This window comes from Mytilus trossulus, chromosome 3 (assembly GCF_036588685.1).
Source record: "Mytilus trossulus isolate FHL-02 chromosome 3, PNRI_Mtr1.1.1.hap1, whole genome shotgun sequence".
Classification (NCBI taxonomy): domain Eukaryota; kingdom Metazoa; phylum Mollusca; class Bivalvia; order Mytilida; family Mytilidae; genus Mytilus; species Mytilus trossulus.
This window is the reverse complement of record NC_086375.1, coordinates 87,226,142-87,246,465: the sequence shown is the minus strand read 5'-3', so window position 1 is coordinate 87,246,465 and position 20,324 is coordinate 87,226,142. Positions and strand designations below refer to the sequence as shown.

At 30.4% G+C, this 20,324-nt stretch overlaps 1 protein-coding gene across 1 annotated transcript; it reads left to right on the top strand.

Annotated features, from left to right (window-relative positions):
- Positions 1-743: 743 nt before the first annotated feature.
- Positions 744-19,979, top strand: LOC134711117 (amiloride-sensitive sodium channel subunit alpha-like). The gene is made up of 5 exons (XM_063571561.1): positions 744-910; positions 1,287-1,514; positions 1,812-1,836; positions 2,054-2,126; positions 19,807-19,979. Exons 1-5 carry the CDS (start codon positions 744-746, stop codon positions 19,977-19,979), a joined length of 666 nt encoding a protein of 221 aa, XP_063427631.1.
- Positions 19,980-20,324: the final 345 nt, after the last annotated feature.

Genomic DNA, 20,324 nt, shown 5'->3' with positions numbered 1-20,324 from the left:
AGTACTTGTAAAAAAAAAATTATATTGAGTAAACATCAATGCTAGGTTTTAACTGGTTGTAGATTGATTAGCCCCTAATTAATTTATGTTTTTATAACACTTAATCTGTAACAAATTATTCAACCTATGCCAACATTTTTTCACACAATATTACACCTAAATTTTAAAATGTTGGCATAGGTTGAATGAACCCATAGTTTATAGACAAACAAATTGAAATAGGTTGGTGCAGTATTTTGTATCATTGTCCCAAAATAGATAGAACTATTTACATGAAGAGTATCAACTATTGCTAAAGAGAGGGTTTAAAGTTCTGAGAAAAGATATTTCAAGTGTAAGATATATATGATAAATTAATTAAATATGTTATACTTATTATGATGAAGACGTATTTCATTTTGGGAAACACATTTATTTTATTTTTGAGTATTTACATTATCGATTAGGTAAATTACTTATTGTATCACTATACAGATAGAAGCTTTTGTTAGAACAATTATGTCATCTTATAGTGTTAATTCTTTTCTTCGAAATCGTCTCAATTAATGAATAAAACGTAAAATTTCTATTATAATCAATTGTTTTTCTAAATGGTATTTACCCATTTCGACACCTTTCGATTTCGTCATTAGTCGGAATACTATAAATTAGTTTGTCATTAAGGGAAACTTTAAATTTTAAAATGTAAAACAATAGTGCATTTCCCTTATTATTTGATAGGTACATTTTGATTTAAAGATAGAATGAATGAAACGGGTGAAAATATGGTGGACAAAAAGGACAAAAGTCTCACTGAAGATGACTCTTATTCAGAAATAGAAATATGGACAAACTTTACACAGACAACCGGATTTCACGGATTGAATAAGATAACTTTCATGAAAAATAACCCACGACAGATGATCAGAAGGTAAAATATTGTCGTGAATAAGATTTGTTTTTGAGAAAATAACCATAAAGAGTTGAATGCAAAGTAAAATGTTATCTGAAAGGAAATACAATACAAGTATTATTTTTTTTATTTATTTCTAACGCTTTGAATCTATTGTCAAGTTAAGCATTTTAAAATTTTTGAACAGTTTTATTTTTTATAAAGTGCAAGCGAAAGGAATTCAAAACATTTTTGGAGGTTTATTTTTAAAATCTGACACATATATTCTTTTATATATAAAGACGAAATAATTCGAAATTGAAAAACATTTCAAAATTATTTTTCTGAATAGCAAGTCATTAATAAAGGCTTTCAATGCATTTGATTGCAAACTCGGTGTTGTTATTATTTACAGTATTTGTTGGATAATAGTTTGGCTCATATGCGCTGTATTCCTGATTTACACAGTTGTTGTGGAACTGAAGAATTATTACAGCTACCCAACGATATCAAATACCTTCATTCAACTTGAAGAAAAATTATCCTTCCCGGCGGTCACCATTTGCAATATGAGTCCGCGTTCAAGTCAAGGAATGAAAAAGGATGCCAAAACTAATAACCTTCATATGACTACAAGTGCTTTGTACATGTATAGCCAAAATATCAACTGGAGCGATCCATTCTATAAAGAGGAAGGATATTTAAAAGCAACAACAAAAGAAGACCTTTACAATCGCTCAAAAAATTTATGGCACTCGGTTTACTCTTCATTTTTTTACAACAATAAACTTCAAATGAAGGACTGGTTTTCTCCGGTGTACACTGACATGGGTTTATGTTTGAGATTTAACTCGAATGGTTCCCAACACACAACCATGTATGGAGCTATGTTTAACCTACAAATGAGGATTAATGTTATGTCATTCTTTGACTATTTCAGCCATTCCTTGTCATCTGGAGTGAAAGTAAGTAATTTTAAGTAATAGTGCCTAAAAATTTAAATAAAATTATACCATGAGTTTATTAAATGAAATGCAAAAAATGATTGAAAATTTACCCAATATAAGAATATCAATGATTCCAATAAGGATTTTTCGGCGTAAAAACAATTGATAAAACAATATAATTGATACTAGTTATCCAATTTTGTATCGTGTATTTAACATATTTTCATTTATTAAGGTAGCTGTTCATGACCACCTAGTAGAACCAATCATGACAAATGAAGGACTTGTTATTAAACCTGCTTCAGAAGGTTTCATAGAAATACAAAGGAAAGATGTGTGTTATATTTAAGTATAAGACGTACATACAGCAGAAATGCAATTTGAAAGTAACATAGTTTTTTTATATTTTACACCTGGAAGTTGTATATAACTGTAATAAACTGGCTGTACAATTAAGTTGCTTTACAAACGATTAGCTTGTATTTTTGAAACGGATTTTGACAGCTTAAAGTAGATATTTCAGTAGTTCTTGGCTTAATATTTTAGGATCGAAAACCAAATAATTGGTAAGCGTTTAAAAAGAATTTTGAACTAAATGGCAGTATGTTTAATTGATTGTTCTTAAATCGGTATTCTGTGTATTATATTTTTTATTTTTTTTTATATATGGTTCAATTTAAGCTTAAACCGGACCGTTTGATTATTTTTTACCTGAAACAAAATATAAGACTCTATGTTCTTTCTCAGGAAATCGGGTCCAATACGTAATATATTGTCCCTGTAGAAAAGTAAAGACTTGTCTGCTTTGAAATGTCAAAACAGTATGGCAATTTAAGTATTTTTAAAATTAGAACGAACACAATGAATATAGGCCATGGGTATTATATAATGACAGATAAGGGGCACTAGCTACGAGATATAAAAAAAATCTAAAGTTTGCTTTTTTTTGTTCAATCAATAATGAGAGTGAAATAGTGAAATAACAATTCGCTTTTTGCAGTCAAAAAGGTTCAATTTTGTCAAATTACGCTAAGAAACATTAAAAATTAGTAATTCACTTGCAAGTGAATGAGTCGACCTCTTTAAATCCGTATTCATGTGAACTTAAATTTAACCCCTAGCTAGAGATTGACAACGCATGCATTGTACGTGTAATATTTATTTAAAGAAAAAGAATGTCAATAATGAAAGTGAAACTACGGTAAATCATTTGATTACTAATTCGATGCACATAAAATCATTCTTATACGGTTAAAAACAATGAGAAACATCTTTTGTTAATCTATAAGATCAAACAGACTTATAAAAGTCCAATTGCACGTGTTGGTTTAATCCATTCATATCTTTATTTATGTTTACATCGCTTATATGGTCATCTGAGGTCAAATAGATAGTTAATTAGATGGCGTCTGGACTAAAATACACACGCAACGAACCTATATATTATCTACCCCATGCTCTGTAAACTGTTCATTTTAGACTTTTGATAGTTTAGATAAATGTTTTACATTGTTATAAATTAAATATGAGAATTTGAGTAAAATCGGTGACCATTAATTTGACATCTAGTGCCCCTTTTAGATCTAACTAGAGCGTATTAATTTGTCCTTGTTTGAATACTATGCCGACTCTGAATGAAGCTTACTTTTTATTAATTATCCTGCGTAGTGCCTCAAATAGTTTTACGTGGGAAGGGAATTAACCTATATCTAAGAAAAATCTAACAAAGCGCTGATTTCATTGTTTATAATCTTATCTGAATCCACGAAGAAAAATATTTCATGTGCTTGTTTGTCATGCGTGAACATTCACGACTAATTTTTTTTCATCGTTTTTTTAACGAAACATACCATATTTACCTGACTTGCGACTTGCTAATTCAGATCAAGCTATAAAATGCACAGATATGACAAAAGTAAAACAATTCAAACGATAAACCAAAGTAAGACAAACCAAACAACCAACAAAACTGCCACTACTTTGGTAATTATAATGAAAGTTTGCACTTTTAGGTGATTATTTTGAATAATATTCAAGATGAAGGTAAGCTGTAAAATGCATAAATGTCCAACAAAGTAAGCTCTACAAAAAATGTTTAATGAAACAAATTCTCAATTGACTCTTAATGTGTTTTTGAACAGCGACATACTACTGTTGTCTTTATTTATACATTGGACTTTATAGACAATTTTCGCATTTGATCCATCTAGTGTGCTTGCATTACTTCTGCTATGATTCTGCTGACGTGTTGAGCCAAAGATGGGCTGAATAAATCTCGGAGTATCTAGTTTAAATTCATATTTCATTTCCTTGCATCCCACATATAGATCAGGGTCTGCTTACCTTTCCGGAGCACCTGAGATCACTGCTAGTTTTTGGCGGGGTTCGTGTTGTTTATTCTTTAGTTTGCTATGTTGTGTCATGTGTACTAATGTTTGTCTGTTTGTCCTTTTCATTTTAAGCCATGGCTAAAGAAGAAACATAGCCACTATCACTATAAATGAACATGTATGGGAGTAAAATGATTTTTTTGGTTTTGAAGAAAATATGAAAGATACAAAGAATATTTAAATTGCATTTTTATGTCACTCATTTATTTATATTGAAAAGCAAAATTATTTATTGAAGAAAATTTGTCAGCAAGAAGTTAAAGTTGAGCGATTCAGGCTTTAAATGGAACGTATGTGTTTCATACGTTTGACAACTACGTTACATACTATATCCATTTTTTGGCATTCAGGTTTGAAGCGTTACGCTCATTTCTTTGATTCCAAATATTATATATTTAAAATTGATTTATAATTAATATTTCTAAAACCGATATAACACAGTTTTCAATTTCAAAATAGTATTTACAGTTGATCTGTTTATTTTCAATTTGAAAAAAATATTTTGATTAATATCTTGATACATATTTTATCATGAACAAACACAAACGATGCAAATATCTAAGCGCGCACATGTTTTGATCATTTGTTTCTAACATGCGTTTGCACTATGCACTCGCTAACAATGCGTCTACATCACCCTTGTTAAACGATGTATTTGTTTCTACGTTTGTAAAAAGTATGTTTACAAACAACATGTGCATGCGTTATTGAAAGTTCAAACAGGGTCAGTAAACACTGATTAAACGATGTATTTGTTTCTACTTATGTAGCGGTTAGAAAACAACAACAAACGCCACACAACGTTAAAAACAAAATTTTGGTCAGAAGGAAATGCACTCTTTGTATGCAATTTTTTAATAAATTCTAAGAAAAAGACGGTAAAGTATTTGTTTTGTGGAAAACAGGGACCGACAGTCTTGAACACGATATTAGTTTTCCAGTAACAGCTCAGATCAACCACTTTGAACCTTTCACATCATATCAATTATATATACAAATCATTTGAGAATTATCAAAATTTGGTTTACACACCTGCGATTTCCTTAGAAACAGTGTTATGACGGAATAAAGAAATTGAATAGTTAAAGCATATTGAATGAAAATTTGATCTCATGAATTCATGTAAAAAGATGTGAGGCAAATTATCTAACATACATTGGGGAATCGCATGAACTACAATAAAAACATAATCGGATATCAATGGAGGTATGCATACGTCATTATAAAGGGGAAGAGAGCAGACAGTTGACAATTTGAAATCATTACGTTTATATAGTTGGCAATCGATCTTTCAGATGTGTCAATATTTAAAAGAGGATCAAGAAATAGTCCTGGTGTCTTCTGTGATGATGAGCAAATACACTTTGACAATACCAATTGTATTTTTTGTTCTAAATTTAACGTGTTCCCGAAAATAATACATGAAGTGATTTTAAATAATTTTCTTTATTTCAAGTATAAGTTTTTACCTGCCCCATATACGGCTTTTGGAAACAAGACCTGCGTGAACAAACCCGATTACAGCTCCTCTAGATGTTATCAGGCGTGTTGGAATGAAATAATTCAGCATAAATGTGACTGCACAGATTTTCTTTCAAAAGGTATGAATAACCCTCCATAAGTTTATTGTAAATTACCGAATTGAAGTTGTAATATATTTATTTCTTAAGAATGTAAGCTGTCAGTTTCAAAATAAATCACTTTTCTCATAAATAGTATATATTGATCGGGAATAAATTGAGGAATCAAAAAAGCAAAAATCAAATGGGGGTCAAAGTGCTTGTTTTCGAGATATTAGCCAATGGAATTTTGGCGGGAAAATGTTCTCTTTGATTTTTCATAGCTTTATCATTGGCAATTATGTTTAAAGCATTCATTTCGGTCTTTTGTGGATAGTTGTCTCATTGGCAATCATAACACATCTTCTTTTTTATAAAACAAAGGGTTTCCAAAAATATGACAAAATTTCAAAACATGACAAACAGACATCCTTAAAACATATTTTTTAGAACGTACCTTGTGTTTTTTTTTCTTCTGCAGTATTGTTTGTCTGTTTGTAAGTTGTTTTTCTATCTATGAGTTTGACTGTCCCGCTTGTATCTTTTGTCTCTCTTTTACAGATTAAATGAACGAAAATTCGTCTGTTTTTGAAAGATTGGTCTTATAAAACTAGCTATAGTTTATCAACATATTTTAAAACAGAATATGTAGGTCGACAATTAGGCATCACTAACATTTAATTCGACGAAAAGACAGCAAGAATTCTACTCAAATAGTGATTCTTTTTCCAAGCTTAAAGTATGTCCTATTCTAGTATTTAAATATTTTTTATATGAAAAACGAATTCATGTTACATTAGTCCACGGACCCAGCATGGATGTTTCACACCAGCTGCTTGGATTTTCACTATCCAACCTTTGGAAAACAACATTGAGTAAATCAAGAATTTATGAGTTCAGCTTTTTTCGAAGAATTAAACACATTCGACTATTTAATTTCAAAGATCCCTGAATCTACACTTTGATAGTAGGAATATTGAAAATAAAGAATGCATATATAGCTTACATGTACTTACATTTATTAGATTTTATTTCGAACTTTACAAAGCAACTTAGGATGCATGAACTAAATGAATGTCAATATTTCAAATCCACAAAGTTTCATCAAGTTATCTTAAAATAACTTTTTTTTTGTTGTTGTTTTCATTTTAAGATTTGTAGTTGTATATTGATTTATAAAATATAGACTCATCTTTCGGTTCATTTTTATATAGTACATTATTTCTTTGTTCGTTCATGGCGTATCTTCGAATAATTAAATTCAAGTACCGTTTAATCATGTTTAAAAAGGTATTATTTTGGAATCAAATAGTTTATTTCTTAAAGAAAACTGTAGCAAAGTAGTACACGAAAGTGGTATTCTATTTTTTTTCTTTTCCACTTTCAATTTTGGTCATTCAAATACTGTCTGTTTTTTGGTTTATTTTCAGTTGTATCTTTTCATTTGAAATTCAAACTCGTCCTCTGATTCACCTTTATATCGATTAGTATTTCCTTGTTAATTGTGGGGTAGCTACATGTACGATAAATTAGATTAGAGTCTCATTAAATATCTCTCAAAAAACTATTACTGTAGCAAAACAGTAAAAAAAAAGTGGTACTCATGTTCTTAATCGAAATGATTTAAATACTGTTTGTACAATCTAACGACTTTTTGTAGCTTTTGTGTCATTTTTAATAGATTTTTTAGAATGTTTTTACCGTGTTTGTCAAGAAATCTTTTTTAAACTTTAATTTCTATTTTTTACAATAAAAATGAATGCTTGGATAGTGTATAAGATTTCATTTTTCTATATTCTGTACACAAGTATATATATTTGTTTAGGGGCCAGATGAAGGACGCCCCAAGGTGCGGGAATTTTTCGCTGCATTGAAGACCTGTCGTAGACCTTGTGCTGTTGTCTGCTCAATGGTCCGTTTGTTGTCTCTTTGACACATTCCCTATTTCCATTCTCAATTTTATACATGTAATAACCACACAAAACAGTCTTTCAGAAAAACAAAACATGTGATTTTACTTTACAGGAGATGGCCCATATTGTTCTTACTATGATTACCAGACTTGCTCTAATCCACTATTTTGTAAGTAAATACTTTGCTCTGTTTAATCCCAAATTGTATCGTGTTTTGTCGAGATTTTATGTATGTCATTTTAAATTCAATTACTTTTGATGAACATGTATCTTTAAATTTCTATGAATACTATTTTATACAGGCAATAAATCCCATTTATATTTAAAGCTCATCTGACCCTTCTATCTGCACCCAAAGTATCAAGACGTCATGTCTGATCACTTTACATCCGTTCTCGTCGGCAAATTATTTTTTGACATCACATTCTTTTCTGAAACTTCTGCTTGAATTGTAACCAAACAATAATAAAGGTGGTACATAACACTACAGGGAGATAACTCTGTAAAATCAGCTAAACGTTTTAATTATGTTGTGTTGTAAAGAAAATCTTAAGCTTCTGGATGATCAAATTTAGTGTTCGTCAAACTGCTATATACCCAAACAATCATTATAGGGTATTCAGATGTTTGATTTATTTGGCCGAAAGTCCTGCATGCAAACTAACACGGCGTAAATACAGATCATAGCGGTGAATTGTAAGTCTTGTATGATATTACGAAATTTATAAATGTTCAGAATTCTGATATCTACCTATTTGTTTATACATCAAAAATTTAAAAAAAAAGACTACTTTAGGTTGTTTTGAAAACTAAAAGAGGAAAACATAATATATCAAAGATAAGCATCGAAGAAATGGTCAGTTGACTCTAAATACAGACTACCCTCTTAAAATGACTGTTTTTATTAAAAGAAATATGTTATTGCAATTTATTTGTAAAAAATTATACTGAAAACTTTAAAAAAAAAAAAAAAACGAAAGATAAATTTTACAAACAAGCCCATATTGACTTAAGTGGCTCTTCAGATGAGTAAATTATTCTATAAAAATAGTACGACTATCAATTCCGCGAACTGTTGTTTATCACGTTTACTATAATTTAATAAACACTTTTTTCCAGGGCACTTGCTGCTTACGTACCATAAGAAGACATGCAATTGTCCCCAAGTATGCAAGTATACGACATATGACTTCTCATTCTCAACTGGAACATACCCATCCGAATTCTTTGTATCACACATAAACGCTATAACTGGTTACCCAAAATGGTATATCAGGTATATATTTACATGCTAATTTGTATCAAAGCTGTCAAATACCACATTTTTTTTTTTAATTAACCATGCAGTAATTTCTCGTTTCTCGTTTTTTCGAATATATTAAACCGTTGATTTTTGATTTTCCCGTTTAAATGGTTTTATACTAGTAATTTTTGGGCCCTTTAAAACTTGTTGTTCTGTGTGAGCTAATGCTCTGTGTTGAAGGCCGTACATTGACCTATAACGGTTTAAATTTTAATTTTTTTATTTGGATGGAGAGTTGTCTGATTGGTACTTACACCATATCTGCCTATATCTAGTAAACTGTTGACCGTAAAGTAATTCTAATCTATATAATGCTATCTAATAGGAAAGTTAATTAAGTGTTTCAATTGTTAGTTTGCCACCATGACTATATTTGCACTTTTTAGTTTTAAAATTTGGAGAAATATTTATTGTGTCTCTTAAATTCTTTCCAAATTATAGTTATTCTTTTGAATGACATCTTTTCTGATACATAAAGCTTTGTATAGTTACTCTCCTTTTTGCGTTGAATCATCATTTACACTGGTATTTCACTAAATACCAACAGTATCCTTGATACATTTGCACATGTAAATATACGTAAATTACACAAATTTACATTATCAAGAGCACATAGTTCTACATGAAAGGGACGTTGAAAAACGTAAAATAAATCTGTAATTCAAAATATGTTTCACTTTACGTATATCAAATATATTTCATACTGCAGCAAGTACACTTCTGGTAATTTTTGTCCTTATCAAATGTAAAGGCAAAGGGATATTTCATGCAGTGCGGATTTCATGTCGCGTCACTTTTTCTAAACAATCTGGAGTTCGTTTACTTTTATAAAACTTTAACCTGCAATATGAAATAGAACCCGGTAAGTAAGAAAAAAACATCATTATCTTGTAATCAGCTCGAAACTGTTGAAGGGTTTATACTATGCTTAAAAAATTATATTTTTTTCTGATATTGACTCACTAGGGTGGATAATTCTAATACTTTGTCATCTTGTATGAGGCAATAGTAAACCTTTCAAAAATATGTCTTCAGTTGTCTAAAGGATGACATGGTGTTTAGTTAATGATAAGAACAATTCACTTCATAATCTATATAGGTTACAGTATAGTGACCTTAAACTAACTTTTTAGTAGATTCCTCCTCCTTTATGTATGTAAAGTAAGTATAATCAAATCTGATTTGTTCTATATTGATCATGATGGTCTTTCAGGACAAATTATGCATTCATTCGGATTTATTTCAAAGATTTGTCTATCACAATGACTGAGCAGGTTGCGAAATATGAAAATGCTGGAGACATATTTGGTAAGGTCCATGACATTTTTATAGACCATTTCGGTTAAAACAAAACTTATAATGACCTTGATTTTCATGCCTGCATTACATTGGAATAAAATAGAAATAATCAACACGAAACATTATAAACTAAGATATGAGTTAGGCAGGACATCCTAATAGTAAGATGTCATAGGCAAAAGAATTTGTGATGAAGCATTGACATCTTTTTTCCCGACATTTAACAGTGGAAAAAAACAAAATTGGGTCCATAACAACTTCAAAAAAGGCTAAAGTAATAATCAAGTGACACGAAAACAACCATATGTTTGAGTTCAATTTGGATGTTCCTCTGCATTGCGAAATGCGGGTTGTACTTCCGTTTTGCTGTACTTGTTTGTCATTCAGAGACGAATTTGTCAGTACAAAAAGACACATCATTTTATCGGTAGGTATACAGCATGGCTGATTTGCAACGTTAAAACATTTAAACTTATATTATTTCAAATTATAAAATCTGAATATTCAAACCAATTTTTTGAATCTTTATCGAAGTCAACTATTTAGAGTCGAGGCAGACGAAACCCCCAATAACTCAGAGTCTACCGAATAAACTTAAACATTGATCAATCACTATGTTTTGATCCAATATATATAGTTCTATCACTTCAAATTGATTTGTTGTTTTGCAGTATATTTTTCTCTTTTTGTAGCAAACCTAGGAGGACAACTAGGATTGTTCTTAGGTGCCAGTATTTTGACCATTACAGAACTTTTGGAGTTTATCATATTTCTTATTTGGTCTTTCATACTTCGGGTTAAGAAACAAAGAAAAAACGATCTTAGCAAGACAACTATGGAAATATTTAAACCGACCAAATATTGAACTAAGTTAGGAATTTTCAATTGATAATATATTATTCCTTTTGTTGTTGAAATACCCATCTGTACGCAATTTGTCAATAATTATGCAATGTCGTAGCTTTTCTTCCTGAACAAATATGCATTAGTGAATAGTCGTTTTTATCATATAAATAGTTTACATCAATACTATTTCTAATTTTGAAATAAAAATAAGGACTATCAATTTTTAACTAATAGATATAAGAAGATGTGGTATGAGTGTCAATGCTGATTTCAGCACCACGACTGTTTTGAACATGTTTAAAGTTCTTCCACGCTCATCATGATCGTATAGATTTTTATTTATTTTCAAATATCGCAGTAAAGTCGTTGCTTAACCTTTTCCTTAATAAGCAAAACACAATTATATATGGAAATACATATCCTCTGGGAACGTTCGGAAAGTTGGTTGTTTATTGCTATTAAATTCCGTACTTAATATTGTCATTCATCTATATTAATTTGAGCGTCACTGATGCTTCGTGTAGTGAATCCCCGTCTTGAAAAGGAATGGTAGCATTTACTGGCATGCCAATCCCAGACCTAAATCAAAATGAATAAAATATTACGGTTTCATCAGATAAAACTCAAGCACAATCCGCTACGTAATGGTTCTAGCATCATACCATTAAAAAATATACGAGCAGAACATAAACAAAGCATGCCAATAACTGGTTATATTATTTAAAATGTTGACTTACAATGCAAAGATCCTATGCGTGAATCAATATCATTTTTAAAAAATGACTTGACAACAATACCATTATTATATCCTTTGTGAAAAATAAAATCCCCAAAATACTGAAAATACTGAAAAATTCAAAGCGGAATCCCTTATCAAATAACAAAATCAAAAGCTCAAACACATCACACGAATTTTCCTGGTAGTTCAGTATATTTGTGATTTTACTTTTTATGCAGAGAATGATGAATTGAAATTTTAGTATCGGTTTATCATTAGAAAGTTCAACAAGATAAATCAATGTAGGGTTCATACTGAGGTGGTCATTCTTAAGAGCCAAAATATCATTCAAATATCAAGTTGTGTCAAGAAGTCTAAGTTTAGCCATACAAAGAAATTGATAACAGTACAGAAATAGTTATCAAAGGTACCAGGATTATAAACATTTCACAATAAACGCTGCTCATTAGGATATCGATAATTTGGTGATATATAGGATCTATATAGAAATCAAAAACGTTATCAAAAAATTCTAGAGCATTTTCATTGTCGGAACAGATCCTTTTCGCATTGTTCTTAATTACTTGTTGTCACTTAAAGTTATATAAAGAAGAAGGATACGAAAAGGACATTCAAACTCATAAGTCGAAAAGGAAGTAACAACGCCATGTCTGAAGCAAAAACGAGTAACATACAATCAACAGTACATTAATCCCAATAAAGAAAACAAAGCTTATGACCGAGCAACACAAACCCTTCCAAAATTGAGAGTGATCTCAGGTTCTCCGCAAGGATCAATATGTACTTCTCCCCATGGGGCACCCGTTGTGTTGATCATGATATTACAAACAGGTGATCAGTCTAAATCGGAAGGTCCCATCAATGAAAGACTGGACAGGATTGAAATTACGACATTTGGAAAACGTTTGTTGTCATCTTTAAAGAGTTGATCATATATATTCACATTTTGACTTTTTTTAATGCCCATATAGAAAGGTAATTATGTTGAATATATGAGGCAAAGTTGTATCTTGTAGAGAAAAATCATTAATTTCAACATATTCAAAGTCACCAATATTACAACTTATAAAGTACTTCCAACGAATGTTTTACACTCCAAAAGTATTTGCGACATCTACTGTCGTGGATTATAATTTTAAAATGTATCAAGAGGTTTTTTATTGTACTAACTTTACAAGAAAGTAGAATAGACCGATTAATAATAAAGTGAGATGTGCCGCTTCGAAACTTAAATGTTATTTGGTTATAGTAGCTAAATATTTATGTGTTTGTTTACTATGTCATTTCTGAAAATTGAGTGAAACGTCATTGAATGAGTAACTTCATTTTGAAGAATCTCGATATAAAATTTAAGTGTACGTCAAACAATATCGATATTACCGACAGCTTCATCAGCCGGTACACACATCAAATCCCTTTTGAGTTCTTTTAGCTTATTTTTGATACAGAAAATATTGTTATTAAAGTTGTTTTAGGAGAAATGTGTGCTTGTAATATATTTTATCGGTAATTCGTATATTTTCCCTTTGATCTTACTGCCTAATATATTCCTTGCATGCCACATATAGAGCAGGGTCTGCTTACCCTTTCGGAGCACCTGAGATCACTGCTAGTTTTTGGCGGGGTTCGTGTTGTTTATTCTTTAGTTTGCTATGTTGTGTCATGTGTACTAATGTTTGTCTGTTTGTTCTTTTCATTTTTAGCCATGGCTAAAGAAGAAACATAGCCACTATCACTATAAAGGAACATGTTTGGGAGTAAAATGATTTTTTTTTGTTTTGAAGAAAATATGAAAGATAAAAAGAATATTTAAATTGCATTTTTATGTCACTCATTTATTTATATTGAAAAGCAAAAATATTTACTGATGAAAATTGTTCAGCAAGAAGTTAAAGTTGAGCGATTCAGGCTTTAAATGGAACGTATGTGTTTCATACGTTTGACAACTACGTTACATACTATATCCATTTTTTGGCATTCAGGTTTGAAGCGTTACGCTCATTTTTTTGATTCCAAATATTATATATTTAAAATTAATTTATAATTAATAGTTCTAAAACCGATATAACACAGTTTTCAATTTCAAAATAGTGTTTACAGTTGATCTGTTTATTTTCAAGTTGAAAAAAATATTTTGATTAATATCTTGATACATATTTTATCATGAACAAACACAAACGATGCAAATATCTAAGCGCGCACATGTTTTGATCATTTGTTTCTAACATGCGTTTGCACTATGCACTCGCTAACAATGCGTCTACATCACCCTTGTTAAACGATGTATTTGTTTCTACGTTTGTAAAAAGTATGTTTACAAACAACATGTGCATGCGTTATTGAAAGTTCAAACAGGGTCAGTAAACACTGATTAAACGATGTATTTGTTTCTACTTATGTAGCGGTTAGAAAACAACAACAAACGCCACACAACGTTAAAAAAAAATTTGGTCAGAAGGAAATGCACTCTTTGTATGCAATGTTTTAATAAATTCTAAGAAAAAGAAAAAAAGTATTTGTTTTGTGGAAAACAGGGACCGACAGTCTTGAACACGATATTAGTTTTCCAGTAACAGCTCAGATCAACCACTTTGAACCTTTCACATCATATCAATTATATATACAAATCATTTGAGAATTATCAAAATTTGGTTTACACACCTGCGATTTCCTTAGAAACAGTGTTATGACGGAATAAAGAAATTGAATAGTTAAAGCATATTGAATGAAAATTGTAAAATGTAAAAAGATGTGAGGCAAATTATCTAACATACACTGGGGAATCGCATGAACTACAATAAAAACATAATCGGATATCAATGGAGGTATGCATACGTCATTATAAAGGGGAAGAGAGCAGACAGTTGACAATTTGAAATCATTACGTTTATATAGTTGGCAATCGATCTTTCAGATGTGTCAATATTTAAAAGAGGATCAAGAAATAGTCCTGGTATCTTCTGTGATGATGAGCAAATACACTTTGACAATACCAATTGTATTTTTTGTTCTAAATTCAACGTGTTCCCGAAAATAATACATGAAGTGATTTTAAATAATTTTCTTTATTTCAAGTATAAGTTTTTACCTGCCCCATATACGGCTTTTGGAAACAAGACCTGCGTGAACAAACCCGATTACAGCTCCTCTAGATGTTATAAGGCGTGTTGGAATGAAATAATTCAGCATAAATGTGACTGCACAGATTTTCTTTCAAAAGGTATGAATAACCCTCCATAAGTTTATTGTAAATTACCGAATTGAAGTTGTAATATATTTATTTCTTAAGGATGTAAGCTGTCAGTTTCAAAATAAATCACTTTTCTCATAAATAGTATATATTGATCGGGAATAAATTGAGGAATCAAAAAAGCAAAAATCAAATGGGGGTCAAAGTGCTTGTTTTCGAGATATTAGCCAATGGAATTTTGGCGGGAAAATGTTCTCTTTGATTTTTCATAGCTTTATCATTGGCAATTAGGTTTAAAGCATTCATTTTGGTCTTTTGTGGATAGTTGTCTCATTGGCAATCATAACACATCTTCTTTTTTATAAAACAAAGGGTTTCCAAAAATATGACAAAATTTCAAAACATGACAAACAGACATCCTTAAAACATATTTTTTAGAACGTACCTTGTGTTTTTTTTTCTTCTGCAGTATTGTTTGTCTGTTTGTAAGTTGTTTTTCTATCTATGAGTTTGACTGTCCCGCTTGTATCGTTTGTCTCTCTTTTACAGATTAAATGAACGAAAATTCGTCTGTTTTTGAAAGATTGGTCTTATAAAACTAGCTATAGTTTATCAACATATTTTAAAACAGAATATGTAGGTCGACAATTAGGCATCACTAACATTTAATTCGACGAAAAGACAGCAAGAATTCTATTCAAATAGTGATTCTTTTTCCAAGCTTAAAGTATGTCCTATTCTAGTATTTAAATATTATTTATATGAAAAACGAATTCATGTTACATTAGTCCACGGACCCAGCATGGATGTTTCACACCAGCTGCTTGGATTTTCACTATCCAACCTTTGGAAAACAACATTGAGTAAATTAAGAATTTATGAGTTCAGCTTTTTTCGAAGAATTAAACACATTCGACTATTTAATTTCAAAGATCCCTGAATCTTAACTTTGATAGTAGGAATATTGAAAATAAAGAATGCATATATAGCTTACTTGTACTTACATGTACTAGATTTTATTTCGAACTTTACAAAGCAACTTAGGATGCATGAACTAAATGAATGTCAATATTTCAAATCCATAAAGTTTTATCAAGTTATCTTAAAATAACTTTTTTTTTGTTGTTGTTTTCATTTTAAGATTTGTAGTTGTATATTGATTTATAAAATATAGACTCATCTTTCGGTTCATTTTTATATAGTACATTATTTCTTTGTTCGTTCATGGCGTATCTTCGAATAATTAAATTCAAGTACCGTTTAATCATGTTTAAAAAGGTATTATTTTGGAATCAAATAGTTTATTTCTTAAAGAAAACTGTAGCAAAGTAGTACACGAAAGTGGTATTCTATTTTTTTTCTTTTCCACTTTCAATTTTGGTCATTCAAATACTGTCTGTTTTTTGGTTTATTTTCAGTTGTATCTTTTCATTTGAAATTCAAACTCGTCCTCTAATTCACCTTTATATCGATCAGTATTTCCTTGTTAATTGTGGGGTAGCTACATGTACGATAAATTAGATTAGAGTCTCATTAAATATCTCTCAAAAAACTATTACTGTAGCAAAACAGTAAAAAAAAAGTGGTACTCATGTTCTTAATCGAAATGATTTAAATACTGTTTGTACAATCTAACGACTTTTTGTAGCTTTTGTTTCATTTTTAATAGATTTTTTAGAATGTTTTTACCGTGTTTGTCAAGAAATCTTTTTTAAACTTTAATTTCTATTTTTTACAATAAAAATGAATGCTTGGATAGTGTATCAGATTTCATTTTTCTATATTCTGTACACAAGTATATATATTTGTTTAGGGGCCAGATGAAGGACGCCCCAAGGTGCGGGAATTTTTCGCTGCATTGAAGACCTGTCGTAGACCTTGTGCTGTTGTCTGCTCTATGGTCCGTTTGTTGTCCATTTGACACATTCCCTATTTCCATTCTCAATTTTATACATGTAATAACCACACAAAACAGTCTTTCAGAAAAACAAAACATGTGATTTTACTTTACAGGAGATGGCCCATATTGTTCTTTCTATGATTACCAGACTTGCTCAAATCCACTATTTTGTAAGTAAATACTTTGCTCTGTTTAATCCCAAATTGTATCGTGTTTTGTCGAGATTTTATGTATGTCATTTTAAATTCAATTACTTTTGATGAACATGTATCTTTAAATTTCTATGAATACTATTTTATACAGGCAATAAATCCCATTTATATTTAAAGCTCATCTGACCCTTCTATCTGCACCCAAAGTATCAAGACGTCATGTCTGATCACTTTACATCCGTTCTCGTCGGCAAATTACTTTTTGACATCACATTCTTTTCTGAAACTTCTGCTTGAATTGTAACCAAACAATAATAAAGGTGGTACATAACACTACAGGGAGATAACTCTGTAAAATCAGCTAAACGTTTTAATTATGTTGTGTTGTAAAGAAAATCTTAAGCTTCTGGATGATCAAATTTAGTGTTCGTCAAACTGCTATATACCCAAACAATCATTATAGGGTATTCAGATGTTTGATTTATTTGGCCGAAAGTCCTGCATGAAAACTAACACGGCGTAAATACAGATCATAGCGGTGAATTGTAAGTCTTGTATGATATTACGAAATTTATAAATGTTCAGAATTCTGATATCTACCTATTTGTTTATACATCAAAAATTTAAAAAAAAGACTACTTTAGGTTGTTTTGAAAACTAAAAGAGGAAAACAAATATATCAAAGATAAGCATCGAAGAAATGGTCAGTTGACTCTAAATACAGACCACCCTCTTAAAATGACTGTTTTTTGTAAAAGAAATATGTTATTGCAATTTATTTTTAAAAAATTATATTGAAAAAAAAAAAAAAAAAAAAAAAAAAAAAAAAAAAAAACGAAAGATAAATTTTACAAACAAGCCCATATTGACTTAAGTGGCTCTTCAGATGAGTAAATTATTATATAAAAATAGTACGACTATCAATTCCGCGAACTGTTGTTTATCACGTTTACTATAATTTAATAAACACTTTTTTCCAGGGCACTTGCTGCTTACGTACCATAAGAAGACATGCAATTGTCCCCAAGTCTGCAAGTATACGACATATGACTTCTCATTCTCAACTGGAACATACCCATCCGAATTCTTTGTATCACAAATAAACGCTATAACTGGTTACCCAAAATGGTATATCAGGTATATATTTACATGCTAATTTGTATCAAAACTGTCAAATACCACATTTTTTTTTTAATTAACCATGCAGTAATTTCTCGTTTCTCGTTTTTTCGAATATATTAAACCGTTGATTTTCCCGTTTAAATGGTTTTATACTAGTAATTTTTGGGCCCTTTAAAGCTTGTTGTTCTGTGTGAGCTAATGCTCTGTGTTGAAGGCCGTACATTGACCTATAACGGTTTAAATTTTAATTTTTTTATTTGGATGGAGAGTTGTCTGATTGGGACTTACACCATATCTGCCTATATCTAGTAAACTGTTGACCGTTGAAAAACGTAAAATAAATCTGTAATTCAAAATATGTTTCACTTTACGTATATCAAATATATTTCATACTGCAGCTAGTACACTTCTGGTAATTTTTGTCCTTCATGCAGTGCGGATTTCATGTCGCGTCACTTTTTCTTAACAATCTGGAGTTCGTTTACTTTTATAAGACTTTAACCTGCAATATGAAATAGAACCCGGTAAGTAAGAAAAAAACATCATTTTCTTGTAATCAGCTCGAAACTGTTGAAGGGTTTATACTATGCTTAAAAAATGATATTTTTTTATGATATTGACTCACTAGTGTGGATAATTCTAATATTTTGTCATCGTGTATGAGGTAATATTCCTTTCAAAAATATGTCTTCAGTTGCTTAAAGGATGACAAGGTGTTTAGTTAATGATAAAAACAATTCACTTCATAATCTATATAGTTTACAGTATAGTGACCTAAAACTAACTTTTTGGTAGATCCCTCCTTCTTTATATATGTAAAGGAAATATAATCAAATCTTATTTGTTCTATATTGATCATGATGTTTCTTTCAGAACAATTTATGCATTCGTTCGGATTTATTTCAAAGATTTGTCTATCACAATGACTGAGCAGGTTGCGAAATATGAAAATGCTGGAGACATATTTGGTAAGGTCAAAGACAGTTTTAAAGACCATTTCGGTTAAAAAAAACCGTATAATGACCTTGCATGCATTACGTGGGAATAAAATAGAACTAATCAACACAAAACATTATAAACTAAGATATAAATTAGACATAGTAAATAAGAAGATGCCATAGACAAAAGAATATGCGATTAAGGACCGACATTTTTTTCCGACATTCAACAGTGAAAAAAAAAAGTTAGGTCCATAAAAACTTCAAAAAAGCCTAAAGTAATAATCAAGTCGCACGAAAACAACCATATAATTGGGTTTAATTTAGAGGTTCCTCTGGATTGCGAAATGCGGGTTGTACTTCTGTTTTGCTGTACTTGTTTGCCATTCAGAGACGAATTTGTAAGTACAAAAAGGCACATCAGTTTATTGGTAGGTATGGCTGCTTTGCAACGTCAAAACATTCAAACTTACTTTATTTCAAATTATAAAATCTGAATATTTTAACCAAATTTTTTAATCTTTATCGAAGTAAACTGTTTGGATTCGAGGCAGACGATACCCCAAATAACTCAGAGTCTACCGAATAAACTTAACCATTGGTTTCTTTTTTGCAGTATATTTTTCTCTTTTTGTAGCAAACCTAGGAGGACAACTAGGACTTTTCTTAGGTGCCAGTATTTTGACCATTACAGAACTTTTGGAGTTTATCATATTTCTTATTTGGTCTTTCATACATCGGGTTAAGAAAAAGAGAAAGAACGATCAACGCAAGACACTTGTGGAAATATTTAAACCGACCAAATATTGAACTAAGTTGAGAATGTTCAAATGATATACTATTCTTTTTGTTGTTGAAATACCCATCTGTACATACTTTGCCAATTATTGTAGAATTATGCAATGTCGTAGCTTTTCTTCCTGTACACATATGCATTAGTCTATAGTCGTTTTTTTATTATTTAAATATTTTACATTATTACTATTATTGATATTCAAATAATTAAAAGGATTACCATTTTTTAACTAATATAAATAGGAAGATGTGGTGTGAGTGTCAATGAGACAACTCACCATCCAAATGCACATTTCTTTTTTTTACCGATCTTAATTTGAAGCCCAACTGTTCATTGTTATCGTCATGCACTATAATTCT